General features: G+C 38.3%; 1 protein-coding gene across 11 annotated transcripts in view; it reads right to left on the minus strand.

Moving 5' to 3' along the window:
• Positions 1–20,944, minus strand: part of ALMS1 (ALMS1 centrosome and basal body associated protein) — a 226,430-nt gene that overhangs the window by 75,391 nt on the left and 130,095 nt on the right. For all 11 annotated transcript variants that reach the window (XR_016395400.1, XR_016395401.1, XM_089923013.1 and 8 more), the window contains 2 exons: positions 15,475–15,716; positions 9,220–9,345 (listed from right to left, as the gene is read on the minus strand). Coding sequence is in view for 9 of the 11 variants with exons in the window: in XM_089923013.1 (XP_089779139.1) it covers positions 9,220–9,345; positions 15,475–15,716 (368 nt within the window). In the remaining 2 variants the exon portion in view is untranslated. The remainder of the gene's footprint in view (positions 1–9,219; positions 9,346–15,474; positions 15,717–20,944) is intronic.

The raw sequence follows: 20,944 nt of genomic DNA on the forward strand, positions 1-20,944 counted from the left end.
AACTAAACTGGATCCTTTTACTCTCTTAAAACTCTTCTTTATTTTCCTAACTCGTCATTTGTAATTATGTACTTATTTGTATCTATTTGTTAATATGTGTCTCTCCACTTGAACATGATCATAGGGGGCATGTTTATTTTGCACAGCGGTACAAATGTAGCACCTAGCACAGTATCTGCCAGAAACACGGTAAGAACATTAATACTTTTTTGGTTGAAGAACAAATGAACATAAGCTGAAAGTTTCTGTGACCTTAAAAAAAAAATAACCTGCTCGTTGCAGAAAATTCAGAAAAGTAAGCAGAAAACAAACAAACCAAAAAACTTGACCATACTTTGGTTATAGATCCTTCTAAATGAATATATAGTGGGATCAAAATGTATATACTTTCAGTACCTTTTTTTCCCACCCAAATAGAGATATATTTTATTTAAATGGAATTTAAAGTCAGCATATAAAGTGAAAAAACATGCAGGGTCAAAATCATCTTTGAAGGTTGAAATTGTTATCTTGTCTGCTCAATAAATCCATCAGAGTCCACTTTTTCCCCCTGGCTTGTAACAAATCACTGTGCCTGCATCTAAGCACCTGATGAAGTACCTGACTAGTGTTTAGAGACCACATTGTACTAAAAACACTTAAACTCTAGAATCATACTCAGGGAAGCAAGTTAAAAGATGCTTAAACTATAAAAGTCAAATGCTGACAATGAACTTCGAGAACTGAGGTTTCCCACCTCTCATTTCAAACTCTCTCAGGATAATATGCTGATAAGAGTGTGGAGGGTACAACACACTTGTACTTTTAAGATTCATTCTCCTCTTCTCTTTTTGTTAAATACGTGTAATTGAACTTTTTTAAACGCATGTGTGACATAATGCCAACGTACGCCAAAATTACTTATCATAGTTAAAGATATTTCATCGTAATCCATTCATCTGACTTATTTATGCTATCTTAAAGTTTCTTGTTTCCTGTTTTTTTTTTGGCTGCGTTGGGTCTTTGTTGCTATGTGTGGGCTTTCTCTAGTTGTGGCAAGCGGGGGCTACTCTTCCTTGTGGTGCGCGGGCTTCTCATTGCAGTGGCTTCTCTTGTTGCGGAGCATGGGCTCTAGGCTCGCGGGCTTCAGTAGTCGTGGCATGAGGGCTCAGTAGCTGTGGTGCATGGACTTAGCTACTCCATGGCATGTGGGATCTTCCTGGACCAGGGCTTGAACCTGTGTTCCTTGCGATGGCAGGCAGATTCTTAACCACTGAGCCACCGTGGAAGCCCCTCTTGTTTCCTGTTCTTGTTCTATGTTATTTTGCTAATTTTATATACTCAACAATAATTTGGAAGACAGATATCTAGTTTTAAAATTCTTTTAGAGGTCTTTTTTGGGTAGCTTTTTTCCATTGTGGTAAAATATACATAAAATTTACTATTTTAAATATTTTTAAGTATACAAGTTAAGGCATTAAGTATATTCACATTGTTGTGCAATCATCACACCATCAATCTCCAGAATTAACTCATTTTCCCAAATGGAAACTCTGTACCTTTTAAACAATAACTCCCTTTTCCTCCTCCTCCAAGCCTTTTGTGACTGGCTTGTATTACTTAGCACAATGCCTTCAAAGTCCATCCACAGTGTAGCACATGTCAGAAATTCACTCCTTTTTAAGGCTGAATAATATTCTATTGTATGTATGTGTCACATTGTATTGATCCATTCATCAGTTCATAGACATGTGGATTGTTCTCACCCTTTGGCTATTGTTAATAATGCTGCTATGAACCTGGCTGTTCAAAACCTGTTCAAATCCCTGCTTTCAATTCTTTTGGGTATATACTTAGAAGCAGAATTGCCAGATCATATAGTAATTCTATGCTTAATTTTTTGAGGAACCACTACACTGTTTTCCACAGTGGCTATATCATTTTACATTCCCATCAGCAATACACAAGAGTTCCAATTTCACCATATCCCTGCTAACCCTTGCTCTTATTTCATAAAAGCCATCCTAATGGGTATGAAGTGGTATCTCTTTGTAGTTTTTATTTGCATTTCCTCCATGACTAATGATGTAAAACATCTTTTCACGTTCTTTTTGGCCATCTGTATCTTTCCTGGAGAAATGTCTCTTCAGATTCTGTACTCATTTAAAACTTAGATTGCTTTTTGCTGTTGTTGAACTGTAAGAGTTCTTCATATATTATGGATAGTCATCTCTCATCAGATATATGAATTGCAAATGTTTTTCCCAATTCTGTGAGCAACCTTTTTACTATGTTGATAGTGCTTTTTTTGGGGCACACAAGTTTTAAATTTTAATCAAGTCCAATTTATTTTTTATGAAAACTTCTTTAACCTATCTGATCACCAAGTCATGAATAAAATGACACCTCTTTAGTCAAAAAGACAAAAAATACAATTGTTTTTTCTTTTCATGCCTTTCATTCCAAAATTAACTTTTGGCATTTTTTTTCCCACCTTGTAACTAAATTTTCTATTTAGATGAGTGTTGTGTTAAACTGACTTCAAAGTTCACCACTGATCACTTTCAGCACTGCTTCATTTCTCTGTAATGAATTCTTCATTTTGATTCATCTCTTCAGCTGGGTGAGTCTTCAAGTGAATTTTTCAAGAACGTACAGAGGTTGAATATACTTTCTAGCTGCTGTGTACTTGTGAAAATGTCTCTTCATTGTCATACTGCTTAATGAAAATGCACTGGGTCCATAAATCCTTGAATTTTCCCAATAAATACAGATTTGGTTCCATTATTTTTACATTTAGTATTTTAAATAAGCCTGATATCAGAATAAATTTTGTTCTAACTTTTTTTTTGGCGGTACGCGGGCCTCTCACTGTTGTGGCCTCTCCCTTTGCGGAGCACAGGCTCCGGACGCGCAGGCTCAGCAGCCATGGCTCACGGGCCCAGCCGCTCCGCAGCATATGGGATCTTCCCAGACTGGGGCACGAACCCATGTCCCCTGCATCGGCAGGCGGGCTCTCAACCACTGCGCCACCAGGGAAGCCCTCTTTTTATTTTGACTCAAAAATCTTTTTCTGATATGTATCTCAGTCTCTGACTTTCCCCTGGATTTTTAAGACAATTTTCAATCTGCATACAGTGTTCCCCTTTTCAGGAGAGGGATGTTTTATTCAATTAAGTGTTTGAATATTACTTTCTTCCTCAGCTACAGATATAGTTCTTGGTTTGGTTTACTTAGCTATGTTTCTTATGTCTCTCATCATCTTTCACAGCATTTTCATTTTCTTCTTCTTTTTCCTCTGTAATTTTGCAGACTCTCAGATTTGTCCTCATCGCTAATTTAACTTCCTTCATGTTAATTCCACCCTTTCTTGCCTGCAAAATGTATTTTAAATCTGTTACCAAATCTTTACAGTTTTAGGCAGTCTTTTCCTTCATATGTTCATTCCTGCCCCCCCCCACTTTTTTTCAAAGTGAAGACAAAACATAAAATTCACCAATTAAAGTAAGTGTACAATTCACTAGTTCTTAGTATTTTCACAACCAATATTGCTATCTAATTCCAGAACATTTCTGTCGTGCCCCCACAAAGAAATCTTGTATATGTTAGCTGTTACTCCCTATTTTCCCCTCCCCAACATCCCCTGGCATCCACTAATCTACTTTCTGTCTATATGGATTTGCTTATTCTGGACATTTCATATACATGGAATTATACAATATATGACCTTTTGCTATTGGCTTGAAATATTTCTCCCTTTAACAGTATCAGTTTTTTGGACTTCCCTGGTGGTACAGTGGTTAAGAATCCACCTGCCAATGCAGGGGACATGGGTTCGAGCCCTGGTCTGAGAAGACCCCACATGCGGCGGAGCAACTAAGCCCGTGTGCCAAAACTACTGAGCCTGCGCTCTAGAGCCCAAGAGCCACAACTACTGAAGCCCATGCACTTAGAGCCCGTGCTCCTCAACAAGAGAAGCCACCACAACAAGAAGCCCACGCACCACAACTAAGAGTAGCCCCTGCTCGCTACAACTAGAGAAAGCCCGTGCACAGCAACGAAGACTCAACGCAGTCAAAAATATAAATAAATTTATTTTAAAAAATAGTGTCAGGTTTTTTCATTTTAATTCTGTTAGTTTTTGTTTATGTATTTGGGACTTGCTTATACTGCATTTGTCTTTTAAGTCATATAGGAGAAAAACTGAATTACAAACAAAAATACATTTATACTGTCTTTTGTATTTACTTATGTAGTTACCTTTAGTACTTTTTTCATGTGGATTTAAGTTACTGTCTGGTGTCCACCATTTCATCTTGAAAAAAATCTCTTTAGTATTTTCTGTGGGTCAGTTTGCTAGCAGTCTTTCAACTGTTGTTTATCTGAGAATGTCTTAATCTCTCCTTCATTTTTGAAGGGTAGTTTTGCTAGGTACAGAATACTTGGTAGGCAGGTTTTTTTCCTTAGCTCTTTGCATATGTCATTGCAATGCCTTCTGGCCTCTATGGTTTCTGATGAAAAACCAGCAATTAGTCTTACTGAAGATTCTTTGTACATGATAACTCCACTCTTGCTGCTTTAACACTGTCTTTGTCATTTGATGGTTTATGATGTATCTAGATCTGGATCTCTTTGACTGTATCATGCTTGGACTTCCTTGAGCTTTTGGGATGTGCAGATTAACAGCAGTCATCAAATTTGCGAAATTTTAGGCCATTATTTCTCCAAATACTCCTTCAGTCTCTTTTTCTGTCTCTTCATCTGGAACTCCCATTATGTATATAATAGGATGCTTGAAGGTGTCCCATAGGACTCTGAGATTCTGTTAATTTCTCTTCATTCTTTTTTCTTTCTGTTTCTCACACTGGATAATCTCAATTGGCCTATCTTCAAGTTCACTGATTCATTCTTCTGCCTGTTCAAATCTGATACTGAGCTTTCTCCAGTCAATTTTTTATTTCAGTTATTGTACTTTTCAACTACAGATCTTCTATTTGGTTCTTTTTTGTAATTTCTCTTTATTGATATTCTCTATTTGGTAAGACACTGTTCTTATACTTCTTTAGACATGATTTCATTTAGTTCTTTGAACATATTTTAAATAGCAAGTCCAATGTCTGAGATTCCTCACAGTTTCTAAACTGCTATTTTTCTTTTGTATGGACCATATATATATATTTTTTATTTTGAATTTCCATATCTTGTAACTTTTTGTCGAAAACTGGACATCTTAAAAAATATAATGTGACAACCCTGGAAATCAGAGTCTACTACCTCCCTAGGGTTTCCTGCTGTTGCTTTATGCTGTTTTTTTAAAGTAACTTTTCTGAACAAATTCTATAGAGTCTATGGAAGCTGCCACTCAACTAGCTTAGTGGTCAGCTAACGCCTAGATGGAGATATCCTTAAACATCTAGAAACAACAAATCTCCCAGTCTTTGCTGAGGGACTACGTGCACATAGCCGTGAACGCTGAGGGCAGGGAGTTATCAATTCTGCCTTAGCCTTCCCTTTCTTTTTGCCCAGAGCCTCAAGGGCAGCCAAAGTAAAGGGTAGGCCCCTCTCAGGTCTTTCCTCAGCATGCACTCAGGCCTGTGCACACCTGTGGTCTTCTAGAGTCCTAGGAATATGTCAATGCTTTTCAAAATATCTATGGACATCTCATCCTCAGTTTTTCCGTTAAAGCTTTTGGTTAGTCTATTGTTTGTCTCAAGTGTTATCCACTGCCTCATGCATTGTGGCATTAAAACACTTGCCTGGGGACTTCCCTGGTGGTCCAGGGGGTAAGACTCCGAGCTCCCAATGCAAGGGGCCCAGGATCGATCCCTGGTCAGGGGACTAGGTCCTGCAACTAAGGAGTCTGCATGCCGCAACGAAGATCCTGAGTGGTGCAACTAAGACCCGGCACAGCCAAAATAAATAAATAAAATAAATAAATATTTAAGAAACTAAAATAAAACACTTGCCTGTAAGTGTTTTTTGACAAACACCTCACACATAGACACAGAGGCTCATACACACTGGATAGCTCTGAGTAAGGTCAAATAAAGATAAGCCTTTTGAGTGGAGTCTTCCAGAGAGCCATCAGACAGGTCAAATACTGATAATTCTTTGGGAATGAAATTTTGAAAGAGGTCTAGCTCTGTTCTGCTCCCTCCAGTCCTGGGAATGCAGGCTGATATTTTTCAAGGTTATCGCTGAGCTGAGTGTGGCAATGAGAAGAGGGCAAGTTAAAATGCCACAAGCTTACTATTCTTATCAAGGTTCAGCCATTTTTCTTGAATAAATGCTTACTACAAAAGCTACAAGCCTTTGGTTAATTTCCAGAGTTTTGGAAAAGTTTTGCCAAAATTCTGTTGCTTTTATCACAGGGCAAAATTTTGGAGGTGTTTACTCCACCCTTTTTTTCTGCTATTAACTCTTCACTTTGTTTTAAAAATCCCAGCCAGTTCTCTCCCCATGGCTTTTTGCTCCTATTGACAGTAAGTATTAGTACATAAAGTATTTAAATGTCTTTAAATGAATATAAAAATAACATCTATATTATATATTGGTATGAGGTATAAAATGGCTTAAGAAAAAAAGACATAGTACCTAACTTCACAGAACTTACTGTCAGATATAAATGAAATCCTGTTACCACTTAAGAGTGTTACTTGGGGCTTCCCTGGTGGCGCAGTGGTTGAGAGTCCGCCTGCCGATGCAGGGGACATGGGTTCGTGCCCTGGTCTGGGAAGATCCCACATGCCACAGAGCGGCTGGGCCCGTGAGCCATGGCCGCTGAGCCTGCGCGTCCGGAGCCTGTGCTCCGCAACGGGAGAGGCCACAACAGTGAGAGGCCCGCATACCACGCACACACAAAAAAGTGTTACTTGACCTAATGAGTAAATCTCTAACATCTATTGTACCTATATTCACAGAACTTACATATAAATGAAATCCTGTTACTACTTGAGTGTTACTTGACCTAATGAGTAAATCTCTAACATCTATCTCTTTCTTTGCGAGGTTACCTTTGCCTTGTTTTTTTGTTTTTGTTTTGTTTTTAGTTTATGTATTTTTATTTTTGGCTGTGTAGGGTCTTCGGTGCTGTGCACGGGCTTTCTCTAGTTGCGGCGAGTGGGGGCTATTCTTTGTTGCAGTGCGCGGGCTTCTCTTGTTGTGGAGCATGGGCTCTAGGCGTGCGGGCTTCAGTAGTCGTGGCACATGGCTCAGTAGTTGTGGCTCGCAGGCTCTAAAGCGCAGGCTCAGTAGTTGTGGCGCACGGGCTTAGTTGCTCTGTGGCATGTGGGAACTTCCCAGACCAGGACTGGAACCCGTGTCCTCTGCATTGTCAGGCGGATTCTTAACCACTGTACCACCAGGGAAGTCCCTTTGTTTTTGTTTTTAAAAGAATTTTATGAGTTCAATTGTTTACTCATTCTCAACTGAAGAGAAATTATTTGGTCCAAATATCTGCAATGGTTTATGACTTGCCCTTGGCCCCAAACTCTAGTTGGATCTTTCTAATATCTATAGAATCACAACATACTAATAGACAATATCTATCAGAACAATTCCTAGGCTTTCATCTAGAGCAGCTCTACTGGTCTAAGAAACTATTATTTTCAACTGTCAACTCCCTCACTCTCAGAATAGTTGCAGAACATGATAAATGACAACCTCAAGTGTATATAGCTAACAGATCTCTTCTTGTCTAATTGATGCATTCAGTACTTTATTTATAGGGACAGTATATCTCAGGATACAATGTACCATCCCTGAGTCATTTTCTCTTCCCACTACTGTCCAATTTTTCTCAAAGTTAATGTCTCCAAAGGGAAGAGTTAGGATGTAAATGAACAGAAGTACACAGGAGGCCTCAAAAAATATTGGAACACCTGATTAGACTTCTATTGTTATATTCTGTCTTCTGAACTAGGCGGCTGAAAGTGAGACTGAGATAAAAGATTTTCCTACCTACAATCAATTAAGTAAGCTTGTTTTATTTCTGGTAGCCATTAAGTGTGTTTTTAAAATCATAGCCATGCAGGCAGTGAAAATTTCTTCCAATTCCTGGTTATAGGCTTAATAATCAATCCTAACATATGAGCATTTTGTGGTTCTTTTTTTCAGTGGCATCACAGTGGGAAATCAGGAGCAATTTTACCAGGGGCTTTAACTCAGTTACTATCAGATACTAGTTGGGTTCTCTTAACAGAAAATCTGCGTTAAGACCAGGGACAACTACTTTCTTTTTAATTTCTACACCTGTAAAGATGTCTTATGACAAATCATGAACAATTTATATCTAAACTGAACCGAGTCAACTCCTGTGGACCGATCAATATGTTATCCCAACAATCAAAACCCCACACCATACCAACTCAGTATCCTTATCTTATAATTTTCCACAGAAAATATTTATTCAGTTCCTCCACGGGATGCTATTCATTTTCTAAATCTGCAGTTCTATTGTGGTGATCTCACAGGGATGCTGTGGGATATTTTAAAATTCTAGGGAAACAGTGATATTTAATATCTGGTGTACAGGACAAAAACTAATAGCTAAAGATAGTTTAAAGTTCCAACATTAGATACTGCTACATTCCTTTCAATGCTGCTGTCTGTATCTCTGCAGAGTTGGATTCTTGACAGTTTCTGTAACAAAAGCAATAAATGGGGGTGGTTGTGTCCAATTTCATCTCAAGGTTTGAGAAACTGTGCCCTAATAGCCACACATATCTCATTAGCAAGTAATTATGCATATTTATGAACAAAGTAAAATGTTTTCTTTCAAACACAAAACCAAAAATATTTTTGTTTATTAAGTTGTAAGATCAAAATGGTAAGTATTTTTATGTCCTAATAACATAATAGCTTAGTATCTGAAAAAATACTTCATGTATTTATATGCTGCTGATGATTTATATCCCCATGATGATGAGAAAAGAAACCACCCAAACACTAAGGTGACTGTGAACAGAGAAAACTTGGAAACCTTTGTCCTAGATGGAGTCCACTAACCCAAACAAGTAACTGTTCATACAATTTTCTTCAAATATTTATCAAATGTTTGAGTGTACACAATACATCTGACCAAATAACTCACCTATCTGAACCAGAGACTGAGTCATGAAAACTCCATGTTTCACTTAAAGATTAAATAGCACTGAGCTTTCATATGTCATCCAGAATTAAACAGCCAATCCACAAATAAAATTTCAAAAAATAAAATTTTGAACAATTTCTGCACAATACCTGAGTGTGAGCTCTCAATGGTGGTGTCTGACTTGGAATCCAGAGATGAAGGAATTTGTCTTAATTGGGGAACATAGTACATCTTCGTACTACCAGAAGGCTTATACGGCAACAGTAAAGGCTGGCCTAAGGAGATAAAGATCAGAATAATTAATAAGAAAACATTTATTAATTAACTGAACAAATATTAAGTACCTTTAATGTGCCAAGCAGTGGTCAAGATTCTTGGAATATATCAGTAAACTAGCATTCTAGAAGAGGGAGATATACAGTAAACAATTAGCATACTAAATAAGTAAATAATCTAGTATTTTTATAAATTATTAGTGACATAAAAAATTAGAAAATACGGGGCTTCCCTGGCGGGGCAATGGTTGAGAATCTGTCTGCCAATGCAGGGGACACGGGTTCGAGCCCTGGTCTGGGAGTATCCCACATGCCGCAGAGCAACTAGGCCTGTGAGCCACAGCTACTGAGCCTGCGCGTCTGGAGCCTATGCTCCGCAACAAGAGAGGCCACGATAGTGAGAGGCCTGCACACAGCGATGAAGAGTGGCCCCCGCTTGCTATAACTAGAGAAAGCCCTCACACAGAAATGAAGACCCAACACAGCAAAAATAAATTAATTAATTAATAAACTCCTACCCCCAACATCTTCTTTAAAAAAAAAAAAAAATTAGAAAATACTGGGACTTCCCTGGTGGCGCAGTGGGTTAAGAATCTGCCTGCCAATGCAGGGGACACGGATTCGATACCTGGTCTGGGAAGATCTCACACGCCGTGGAGCAACTAAGCCCGTGCGCCACAACTACTGAGCCTGCGTGCCACAACTACCAAGCCCGTGTGCCACAACTACTGAAGCCCGCCCGCCCTAGAGCCCGAGCGCCACAACTACTGAGCCCATGTACCACAACTACTGAAGCCCACGTGCTCTAGGACCCTCGTGCTGTGAGTACTGAGCCCTCATGCTGCAACTACTGAAACCTGCGCGCCTAGAGCCCGTGCTCCGCAACTGGAGAAGCCACCACAATAAGAAGCCTGTGCACCAAAACGAAGAGTAGCCCCCACTCACCACAGCTAGAGAAAGCCCATGTGCAGCAATAAAGACCCAAAACAGCCACCCCCCCCCAAAAAAATTAGAAAATGCTGAGCAAGATTAGAAGTATTTGGGAAATTGCAGCAGGATGCAGTTTAAATAGAGTGGTAAGGGCAGGATCCATTGAGAAGATGACTTCTTAGCAATCTATTCCATATTTAGATGGCTCTAACTAAGAAACACTTTATCTTATATTGAACCCAAACCTGGTCACTGTTAACCCCTACTACTGATCTTTGGAGGTTCTCCCTCCAGAGTCATAGAAAGTAAATCTAATTCTCTTCTATGTGGCAGATTTTCAAAATAAGTTTTCCATTATAAAAGTATAAATTCTCAATATTAAAAAAATACACAGAAATAAAAAAGACAAAGTCTTACCACTCAAAGATAACTATTATTAATATTTTAATGTATTTCTACAGGTCTTTCCTCTGTATTTCTTATTTGTTTACATAGTTGTGTATAGTATGTATAATTTGGAATTCAGTTTTTCTACTTTACATTTATAAAGTTTCTTTTTCTTAAATACTAACTGGTAAAATTCTTTCTAAAATGTCTGTGACATGGTAGTAATTTGATTATTATAGAAGATGAAATCTTTTTCTTATTTTTTTTTTGCTTCATCGGGTCTTCATTGCTGCACGCGGACTTTCTCTAGTTGCGGAGAGGGGGGCTACTCTTCGTTGTGGTGCACGAGCTTCTCACTCTTCTCACTGCGGTGGCTTCTCTTGTTGTGGAGCACAGGCTCTAGGCACGCAGGCTTCAGCAGTTGTGGAGCATGGGCTCAGTAGTTGTGGCTTGCAGGCTCTAGAGCACAGGCTCAGTAGTTGTGGCACACGGGCTTAGCTGCTCCGCAGCATGTGGGATTTTCCCGGACCAGGGCTCAAACCCGTGTCCCCTGCACTGGCAGGCAGATTCTTAACCACTGTGCCACCAGGGAAGTCCCTGAAATCTTTTTCTATATACTCGTTTTTCTTTCATGATGTGGTAGAAACTCTCTCTCTGTAACAGCATTTTGATATTTAGCTGGGTACATACTGCTCATGCGTGCACTGTATTTCCCAATCTCCCTTGCAGACATGTATGGACATATGACTAAGTCTGGGCCCATAGGTCAAGGGTGAGAATAATGTCTGCAACTTCCAGGCATCCCATTAAAACACTCCACTGGCTGCTGCTAAACTTTATCCTCCCCATTACTCTTCTTTTCCAGTATTTTCTTTATTATTCTTCCTGAAAAAATTTAAGATCAATTAAACAAGTTCAAAAGAACAATTCCATTAGAATTTTTAGTAGAATTACGTTAGAGTTTAAATTCATTTGGGAATAAATGACATTTTACAATATTCAATTTTCCCATTCAGAAATATCCCATCCCTTCTTTTAGTCTACTGTCCTTTTCTATGCCTACACAAAGGATTAGTATTTCCATCACGTGAGTCCTATAAAATTCTTGTTTAGGTTACTCCTGAGTATTTATGGGGTTGTACTGCTCATTCAAATAAAATTTTGTAGATAGCTACCACTTCTCCTGATTAAACACAACAGCTTCTTCAGTTTATCCTTATAGACCATGGTCTTCTCTTGCATCCTGTAATTACCTCTAAGAGATGGACTCCTAGTTGCCCATGTCTAGTTTATAAAAATCAAAATACTCTAGACAGAGTCTGATAGTCCCAGAGTAGAATGAGATCTCCTTCATTCTGGACACAATAACAACTTTTACATTATTTAGAATTGTGTTACCATCCTTGACCACTCCATCATTCTGATGATTTGACACGGAATCCATATTATTAGTACCCTGCTTCCAACCAAGGAATTGACTTCATAGTGAAGGAAATGAGACAAAAGGCTGATGCCTAAAAGGAGTCACTGTTCTCATCACAAGCCTGATCACCCACAACTATGGTAAACTCAAAAAAAAAAGTGAGTGAACAATTTACTGATAACTGATACGGCACAAGCTGGGAGGCATAACTTTCTGAGGCTGGAATGCTAGCTTACAGAATATGGCATGTGCTCAGAACCATATATGGTACTTGCCTATCCCACAGACAGAATGCATGTATTTAGGAACAAAGGCAGAAGCCTTTAAAATCTTTTGCTTTCTATCTCTATGACTCTGCTTTGTTTGATGGAAGATCTTAGAAATAAGGGAGGGGCCCTTCTACCAGGAGACAGGAGCCATCTAGTCATTTTACATTCTTTATGTCACTGAAACAATACAGGGAATAGGATGCCATAGTGTTGACTAAAACTACAATTGACCTTAACTATCAGGGAGAAACAAGGTTACCTTAAAAAAAGAAAGTCAATAGGAGTATGGCTTACACCTAGGGGACCACTTTACCAAGCCTGGTCATCGAAATTAACAAAAAATTACATTAAACCTATGCAGGGCTAGCAAAGTCTTAGACTACTTAGGAATACTTGTACCAACCTATCAGGCAAAACCCCAGCCAATGAGAACCTGGCTGAATTCAAGGAGAATGAAGAAATGTATAGAGGAGGGAAGAATTTAAATAACAGAAAAAAATAGGCTGTAGCCTCTACTTCTACTTGGACATTGCTGTAGTCATTATTGTTAGAATATTGATTTATTAGCTTTCTTCGTCCACCAGTGTATATAAAGCTTGGTAGTGATGGTTAAATTTACCATTTAGTTCAAAGTTTGCAGAAAATGGGGCTTCCCTGGTGGCGCAGTGGTTGAGAGTCCACCTGCCGATGCAGGGGACACGGGTTCGTGCCCTGGTCCGGGAAGATCCCACATGCTGCGGAGCGGCTGGGCCCGTGAGCCATGGCCGCTGGGCCTGCGCATCCGGAGCCTGTGCTCCGCAACGGGAGAGGCCACAACAGTGAGAGGCCCGCATACCACACACACACACAAAAAAAAGTTTGCAGAAAATGGACACCGACAATTGGGCAGAATTACAATGGACCCAGAGAATGGTTACCCAAGAATGGTTACCATGTGGAGATAGAGAATTCAGAGACAAGATAAGTGGCTTTTTGAAATTCTCAACGACTTTATGTTTGGATGCAGAAGTCTTAAAGTTACTTTGGACTGCCTATCTCTGGGGGAAGAAGCGACTATTCAGCAAATAATGGTTGTTCCTGGGAGAGAAAGAAAGGACTGGAGAAGGGTAAAGAAGAAAGTCCAACCATAAAATTTGTTTCTTCAAAAAACCTGAAAATGGAACTAAATATAAACATATAACATATTACTCTTAATTTGTTAATTCAGAGCAGTGGACACATAGTCATAAATTCAACATACTACTCTGTATACTTTTAAAATATTTTTTAAAATTTTACTTCTGAATCCACAGAGTTAAAAATAATATTTTATTAGTAAACCAAATAATATTTATCTTTTAAAGGAGTCCTTTCTACCAAGTACCTGTATGTAAAGGTAAAAACATGAACTGTGGCCTCTATATAGACTGATCCGTTTGATGTCAGAAGAGGTATAAAATACACTTTCACAGTTGGATTTCCTCTCCTGTGCTCTGCCACCAACATGAAAACAACATAGCCTAGAGTAGCCTGGGTTTCAGTACAAGCATGTGGAACAGACCCAAACCATTTTTGCATCCTGATGCCAAACTCCAACTGACTCATAAGCCCATGAGTGAAGAAAGCAAATGTCTGTTGCTACAAAGCACTGAGATTTTCGAGGTTCTTATACAGTATCACGGTGGCAATAGGTAACTGACACATTAAAGGTGTTCTGTGTGATATTTATTAGACTATATATTTGGGGGGCAAAATTTTACTTCACAATAAAAATGTATAAGAAATATAACCATCTCGAGTTTCCCTGATAGTGCAGTGGTTAAGAATCTGCCTGCCAATGCAGGGGACACGGGTTCCAGCCCTGGTCCGGGAAGATCCCACATGCCGCGGAGCAACAAAGCCCATGTGCCATGACTACTGAGCCTGCGCTCTAGGGCCCGCGAGCCACAAGTACTGAAGCCCACGCGCCTAGAGCCCGTGCTCCGCCACAAGAGAAGCCACTGCAATGAGAAGCCCGTGCACCGCAATGAAGAGTAGTCCCCGCTCGCTGCAACTAGAGAAAGGCTGTGCGCAGCAATGAAGACCCAACACAGCAAAAAATAAAATAAATAAAATTTTTTAAAAAAAGAAAAGAAATATAACCATTTCAACATATAAATATATTTATTCAAATTAAATTCAGTACAATTTAAATGTGGAACTAAGCAATTTTCTTTATACATTTAGGCATATTCCATTTATACCTACAGACAGATAAACTTTTTGCATAAGTAGGAAAACTTAAAATATATTTTGAATAGATTTGTACAAACTACTGAATACTTTAAAGTTAGTAATTTAAAGTTCCCACCCTCATTTGGAGGTAGAATGGGAACTTAACTTTCTAGTTACTGGTCTGAAAAAGAAAATAACTTGCTGTAATTTTGAACGTTATATAGTATAAGGACTATAAAAATATCACTGTCATGATAGCATATGAACACTCTAAATGTAGACCTTATGGTAGAGATTGCTAGCTGTTCACCAAAACTCATTGCTTCTTCATCCTGGAAAGCACAGCTAAACTATTCCTAGTCAGTGGAAAGTGATGTGGGCCACACCTAGGCCTAGCCCATAAAAGCCTCCCAACATGTGCTCCTCCATGCTTTTCGTCCCTTCCTGTTGACTATGATGATGAATCCAAGGTTCCATGTTTTAAAGAAAGCAGGGTCACAGTCAACCTGGGTCCCTGGTCAACGTTTCTTGAAAAAGAAATAGACTGGTATTGTGTTTGCTATCTGTTCATTGTATCATGCAAAACAATAGTAAAAAAACAATGCCAAATAATTATCTACCTCCCTAAAATTGAACCTCTATAGTTTTTATGTTTTCATGAACTACTTGCATTCTTATGACAAGTATTATGAGTTGAAAATACATCAACCACAGTAGCATGAGTTTCACATAGGTTGTTAACTTCACTAGAAATTGAAGTAAAAACATAATAAATTATATTCTCTTCATAGCTATGTAAATAAAAGATGATATAATCATGTACAACCTAATGCTTAAAATTAAAATTAGGTTTTCTAACTAGAAAGACCCAATCAAGAAATTTCTTAATTACACAAAAGTTGGTAATATGACCTAAAATTCTCTTACCATCTGTGCCATGAGGAACAGTAATCTGTTGGACTGAAGACGATGAAGCAAACTTGACAGGAACTTTGCCCAACTTCCGTGTACTGAGCTCTGGAATATCATGTCCACGATCTTCAGCATTAACAAAAATCTCAGATGAAAACATGGCTTTTCTTGGACTTTCTGTTGTTATCTGAGTGACTGCATCAGATGATAATTTTCCAGAGAAGCGAGAAAACGGGGTCTTAGTCTCCTTTGGTGATCTGAACAAAAAAGCGAAAGCACACAGCAGGTCATATCCTTGGCTTATCAAATGCTGTAATTTCTTTCCAAATGTGGCTTCAATATTTTTTGGAGACATCCAACTCAAATGGTTAAGTTATTTCTGCAGTACCCTTTGCTTTTTTACATACTTATTACAGTGTGATCATGCATAAGTTTACTTTTACTTTTTTTTTTTTTTTTTTTGCGGTACGGGGGCCTCTCACTGTTGTGGCCTCTCCCGGACGCGCAAGCTCAGTGGCCGTGGCTCGCGGGCCCAGCCGCTCTGCGGCATGTGGGATCTTCCCGGACCGGGGCACGAACCCATGTCCCCTGCATCGGCAGGCAGACTCTCAACCACTGCACCACCAGGGAAGCCCGTACTTTTACTTATTTTAAAATCTACTTTTATTTTGGATTTAGAATGCTATTATATAAGGAAAGGGTACTTTTCAGTTGAAGTGAAAAGATATCCATTAAAAAATAATTACTGGAAGTCCACTATAAATTAGGGGACTATGCTAAACGCATAGAGTGTACAAAAATAAAAAAGAAACAAAGCCTTTCCTCAAAAAGTTTATATGTCAGTGGGGGAACCAGAGGTTTTTAAGGTTGTAACTATGTATATAGATTATAAAGAATCCATATTAAAACATAATGGAGTAAATAAATGAGTGTATAAATAAATAAATAATAGGAGGGAGGGAGAAGACAAATCTTGCCAACATAAGAATTCCATATGTAGGTAACCTCACCCCTGGCATCCATCTCCTCCCCAAGGAGGTGGAGGTGAAGCTTAATCTTCCCCTTAAGTCCAGTCCTGGGCTGGTCTTAATGACTGAATTCCAAAGAGAGTATAAAATGGGAGAAAAAGTAACCTTACAGTGGAGAAACCTAGCAAACACCATGTTATGCAAGTGATGATGTTTCACATCACCAGTGATGTCACGGAGACACTACATACTCTCTGTAAATGATGTGATGAGAAGGTTACTTCGCTTCTGCGGTATTCTTTGCCAAAACCTGTAACTCCAGTCTAATCATGAGAAAAACATCAGCCAAATCCAGATTGAGAATATCAGACCAATATTCCTCAGGACTGTCAAAATCATGAAAAACAAGGAAGGAATGAGGAACTGTCATAGACCAGAGAAGACTAAGCAGACATGACAACTAACTAAGTGGAATGTGATATACTGGATTGGGTCCTAGAACAGAAAAAGGTCATTAACGGGAAAACTGGTGAAATCAAAAAAAAGTCTTAAGTTTAGTTAATAGTAATATATAAATGTTGGCTTTTTAATTTTGAAAAGTATACTATGGTAGTATAAGATGTTAGCAATAGGAAAAACTGGGAGAGAGGTAAAGGGAACTCCATTATGTTTGTATCTTTTCTGCAGATTTGAAATTATTTGAAAATAAAAAAGGTCATTTTTTTTAAATGGAGTAATACTGTATTATATCACAGAAGAAGACGACCTTTTAAAAGGTCTTTTAAATCTCTACCCTCTATACACTATTTACTAATTAAAAGGACAATTATGAGAAAAGAAAATGGGCCCATCTCCCTTATGTATATAGAAGCAAAAATCATAAACAAAATGTTAGACAATCAAATGTAGAGTGTGTGAGTGAGTGAATGTGTGAATGTGTGTGTGTGTGTGTGTGAATTCCTACCAAGCTGTTTTACTCCAGAAATGCAAGGTGAGTTAACATTCAAATATCAACAAATGTCATGCACCACATCAATAAAATAAAGGAGAAATGTATATGATCATAGCAGTATAGTCAGATAAAACATTTAATAAAATTCAATAATTATGTATGATTAAAAACTCATAGCAAATGGAAACTACAAAAAACTTTAGAGCCACCATCCTATTTACAGTGAAATGTGGAGAATGTCCACTGTAAGATTAGGAACAAAATAAGAATGCCAACTCTTACCTTTTCTATTCAACATGTTAGTAAAAGTATTAAATGGCATTAGCAGTAAGGCAGGAAAAAGAAATCAGAAATATAAGGATAAGAAAGGAAGAAATAATACTGTCACTTTCCATATTTGATATAACTATGGATACAGAAAATCCAAAACAATCTACAGATAACTTATTAGAATATCAGTTAGTTTTTAGAAGAGTTGCCAGATAAGAGACCAAACTTTAAAAAATTCCACTAACATTTTTTGGTGTCTGAAAAGTTATAAAATTAAAAACTAAAAAATATGCCATATACATTATCATCAAAACATCATATACCTAGTAATAAGTATAATAAAAAATGTAAGAACCCTAAAGGCAGAAAACTATTAATATATCATAGAGAGAAATTAAAGGTGATCTAAATAGGATTTCTACTTTGAGGCAGGATGTATAGGCATACCTCACTTTATTGTACCTTGCAGATAACGCTTTTTTTTTTTTTTTTAACAAATTGAAGGTTTGTGGCAACCCTGTGTCAAGCAAGTCTAGTGGTGGTGCCATTTTTCCAACAGCATTTGCTCACTTCGTGTCTCTATGTCACATTTGGTAATTCTCACAATATTTCAAACTTTTTCATTATTATACTTGTTACATGATCTGTGATCAGTCATCTTTGATGTTATTATTGCAAAAAGATTACAACTTGCTGAAGGCTCAGATGATGGTTAGCATTTTTAAAGTCTACTTTCAAATTAAGATATGTACTTTTTTTTAGACATAATGCTATTGCACACTTAACAGACTACAGTATAGCATAAACATAACTTTTACATGCACTGGGAAACCAAACAACTCGTGTGACTTGCTTTATTATGATATTCTCTTTATTGTGGTGTCTGGGACCAAACCCATATCTCCGTATTAATATGCCTGCATTAGGTAGGCACAGGCCATCACTCCTGCTGCAACAAGCAAACAAAATTGAATAAAAGATCATACAGCTAAGGAAGCAATCAAGAAACAATGTCAACTAATATGCTAGAGAGGGACACTTAGAGATTTGGAGCAGGGGTTTGGTGTAGGGAGACATACTCCACTGGAAAAGAGAAATCACCAGAGCTTTTGATGAACTCGTTTGCTGGCATGATGGAGTGAAATCTAGCAGAATGTCAAGCCAATTTCCCCCACAGGACATTTCCTTAGTGTCAGGGTGGTATAGGATTATGGGGGACTGAGCCAAGAAAGCAGAGTGAAATTTCCTGCACAGTCATGGCAATAACAAACCAAATCCCACTAGATAAAGGGGCCTGTGACAATCATTAGGTCTCCTCTTCAAGACATTTGTCAGTTTTTGAACCTATATAAAGCAAGAAGCTAAATACCTAATGCCTGAGGGAGAGAACTTTCAAAAGTGAGGAATTAGAGACCTACCAGACTCACAGTAAAAACCCAGAAGTGCTATCCCCAAGAAGGGGGCTAAGTCAGGAAAAGTGAAATCATCTGCAATGTTTCAGTGTTTATGAGACAAATTTTCACTGAGAAAGTGTAATGGCAACAAACACATAGCTGGTCTCTCCTTACATTTGCCATACTCTGAAGCTGTGAGAACTGAGAGCCTAAAGAGCTGAATTCAAACATCTGAAAGACTGAAGTCAATAACTGACTGTATTTATTGAAGAATCAAAGACCTGTCAGGCTTACAGCAAAAATCCAGGGAGGCCACAAATTAGGAAAAATCATAGGTAGGATGAGATAACTAAAGCTCCAACCCAGTTCTGATCTAGTAAAATTCCTGAAATGACTGAAATGATCAGCCACTCTGATTAACAGAGAAAAGGGTAAATCTTCTCTGGTGCAAAGTAATAGCATCTTCAGCCTCTATAATTTTTCTATTCACAATGTCCAGCACACAATCAAAAGTTATGAAATTCGTGAAGCAGGAAAAAGTGACTAAAAATTAAGACCAAAAAAACAAGAAAAATTGATTTAGAGGGAATTCAGATTCTGGAGTTAGCACAGAACTTTAAAATGACTATATTGAGAGTAAAAGATGGGGATTAATAGATAAAAATATGGAGAATCTAGGGCTTCCCTGGTGGCGCAGTGGTTGGGAGTCTGCCTGCCGATGCAGGGGACATGGGTTTGTGCCCGGGTCTGGGAGGATCCCACATGCCGCGGAGTGGCTGGGCCTGTGAGCCATGGCCACTGAGTCTGCGTGTCCGGAGCCTGTGCTCCGCGACGGGAGAGGCCACAGCAGTGAGAGGCCCGTGTACCGCAAAAAAGGAAAAATAAAAAACATGGAGAATGTCAACAGAAAATTGGAATCAATTTTAAAAAATCAAATACAGATAAATGAAAAATAAGAAAACTGATCCCCAGCAGACCTTAGGGAATACTAGAAGAAATTTTTTGAGGCTGAAGTAAAATGGCCCAACATAGAACAGAACTGCAGGAAAGAACAAAGAGCACTTAAAGTGTGTGTGTGTGTGTGTGTGTGTTTAATATATACATGTACATATACCCAGGTACATACACCTTTATATTTATATGTTGTTTTATAAATAAACAATAATAATGTCTTGGGGGGATGTAGAACAGAAATATACAACAAAAGCACAAACAGCAGGAGGGGGCACATGGAGTTAAACTGTTGTGAGATGCTTCATTTTTCATAAAATGGTAAGAATACTAATTTAAGGTTAAATGTAAAGTCAAGAAGTATAATCTCTTGAAAAATCACTAAAAGAATGATAGAGAAAAAGTATAACAAAAAAATCCAGTAAAGGAGATAACATGAAATCAAGATAATTGACTAAAATAATAAAGGACAAGAGTAATAGAAAACAGCAAAGTGGCAAAACTTAAAATCAACCACCTCAATGACTACATTAAATATAAATGAACTAAATATCCCAATTAAAAGACAAAGGTTGACAAGATGAATAAGACCCAACTATATGCTATTCACAAGAGAAACGCTTTAATATAAGGTCATAGATATACTAAAAGAATGGAAAAGGATACCCCAAGCAAACACTAATCAAAAATAAGCTTCCCCTTATCTTTCTCTTCCTCCTGGCTTTTTATTTTCTCCTTTTACCTTTCCCTTCCTGAACAACTGAATCTTAAAACCATTAGGTGGACATTCACAGTGGGTGGGGCAACAGTGGCCCAGAGTAAGGTATAAGAGCCTCATCGGGGTGAGGAGGGTGCCCATGTAAAGCAGTAGCTTTAGCACATAGTATCACAATCCAATCAGGGCAAAGAGAATCTGGGGAGCTGTGGCTTGTTATGCAATATCAGAGGAG

The sequence above is a fragment of the Delphinapterus leucas genome, chromosome 13 (assembly GCF_059928025.1).
Source record: "Delphinapterus leucas isolate spDelLeu-1000000601 "Yukka" chromosome 13, BTC_Dleu_Yukka2, whole genome shotgun sequence".
NCBI lineage: Eukaryota > Metazoa > Chordata > Mammalia > Artiodactyla > Monodontidae > Delphinapterus > Delphinapterus leucas.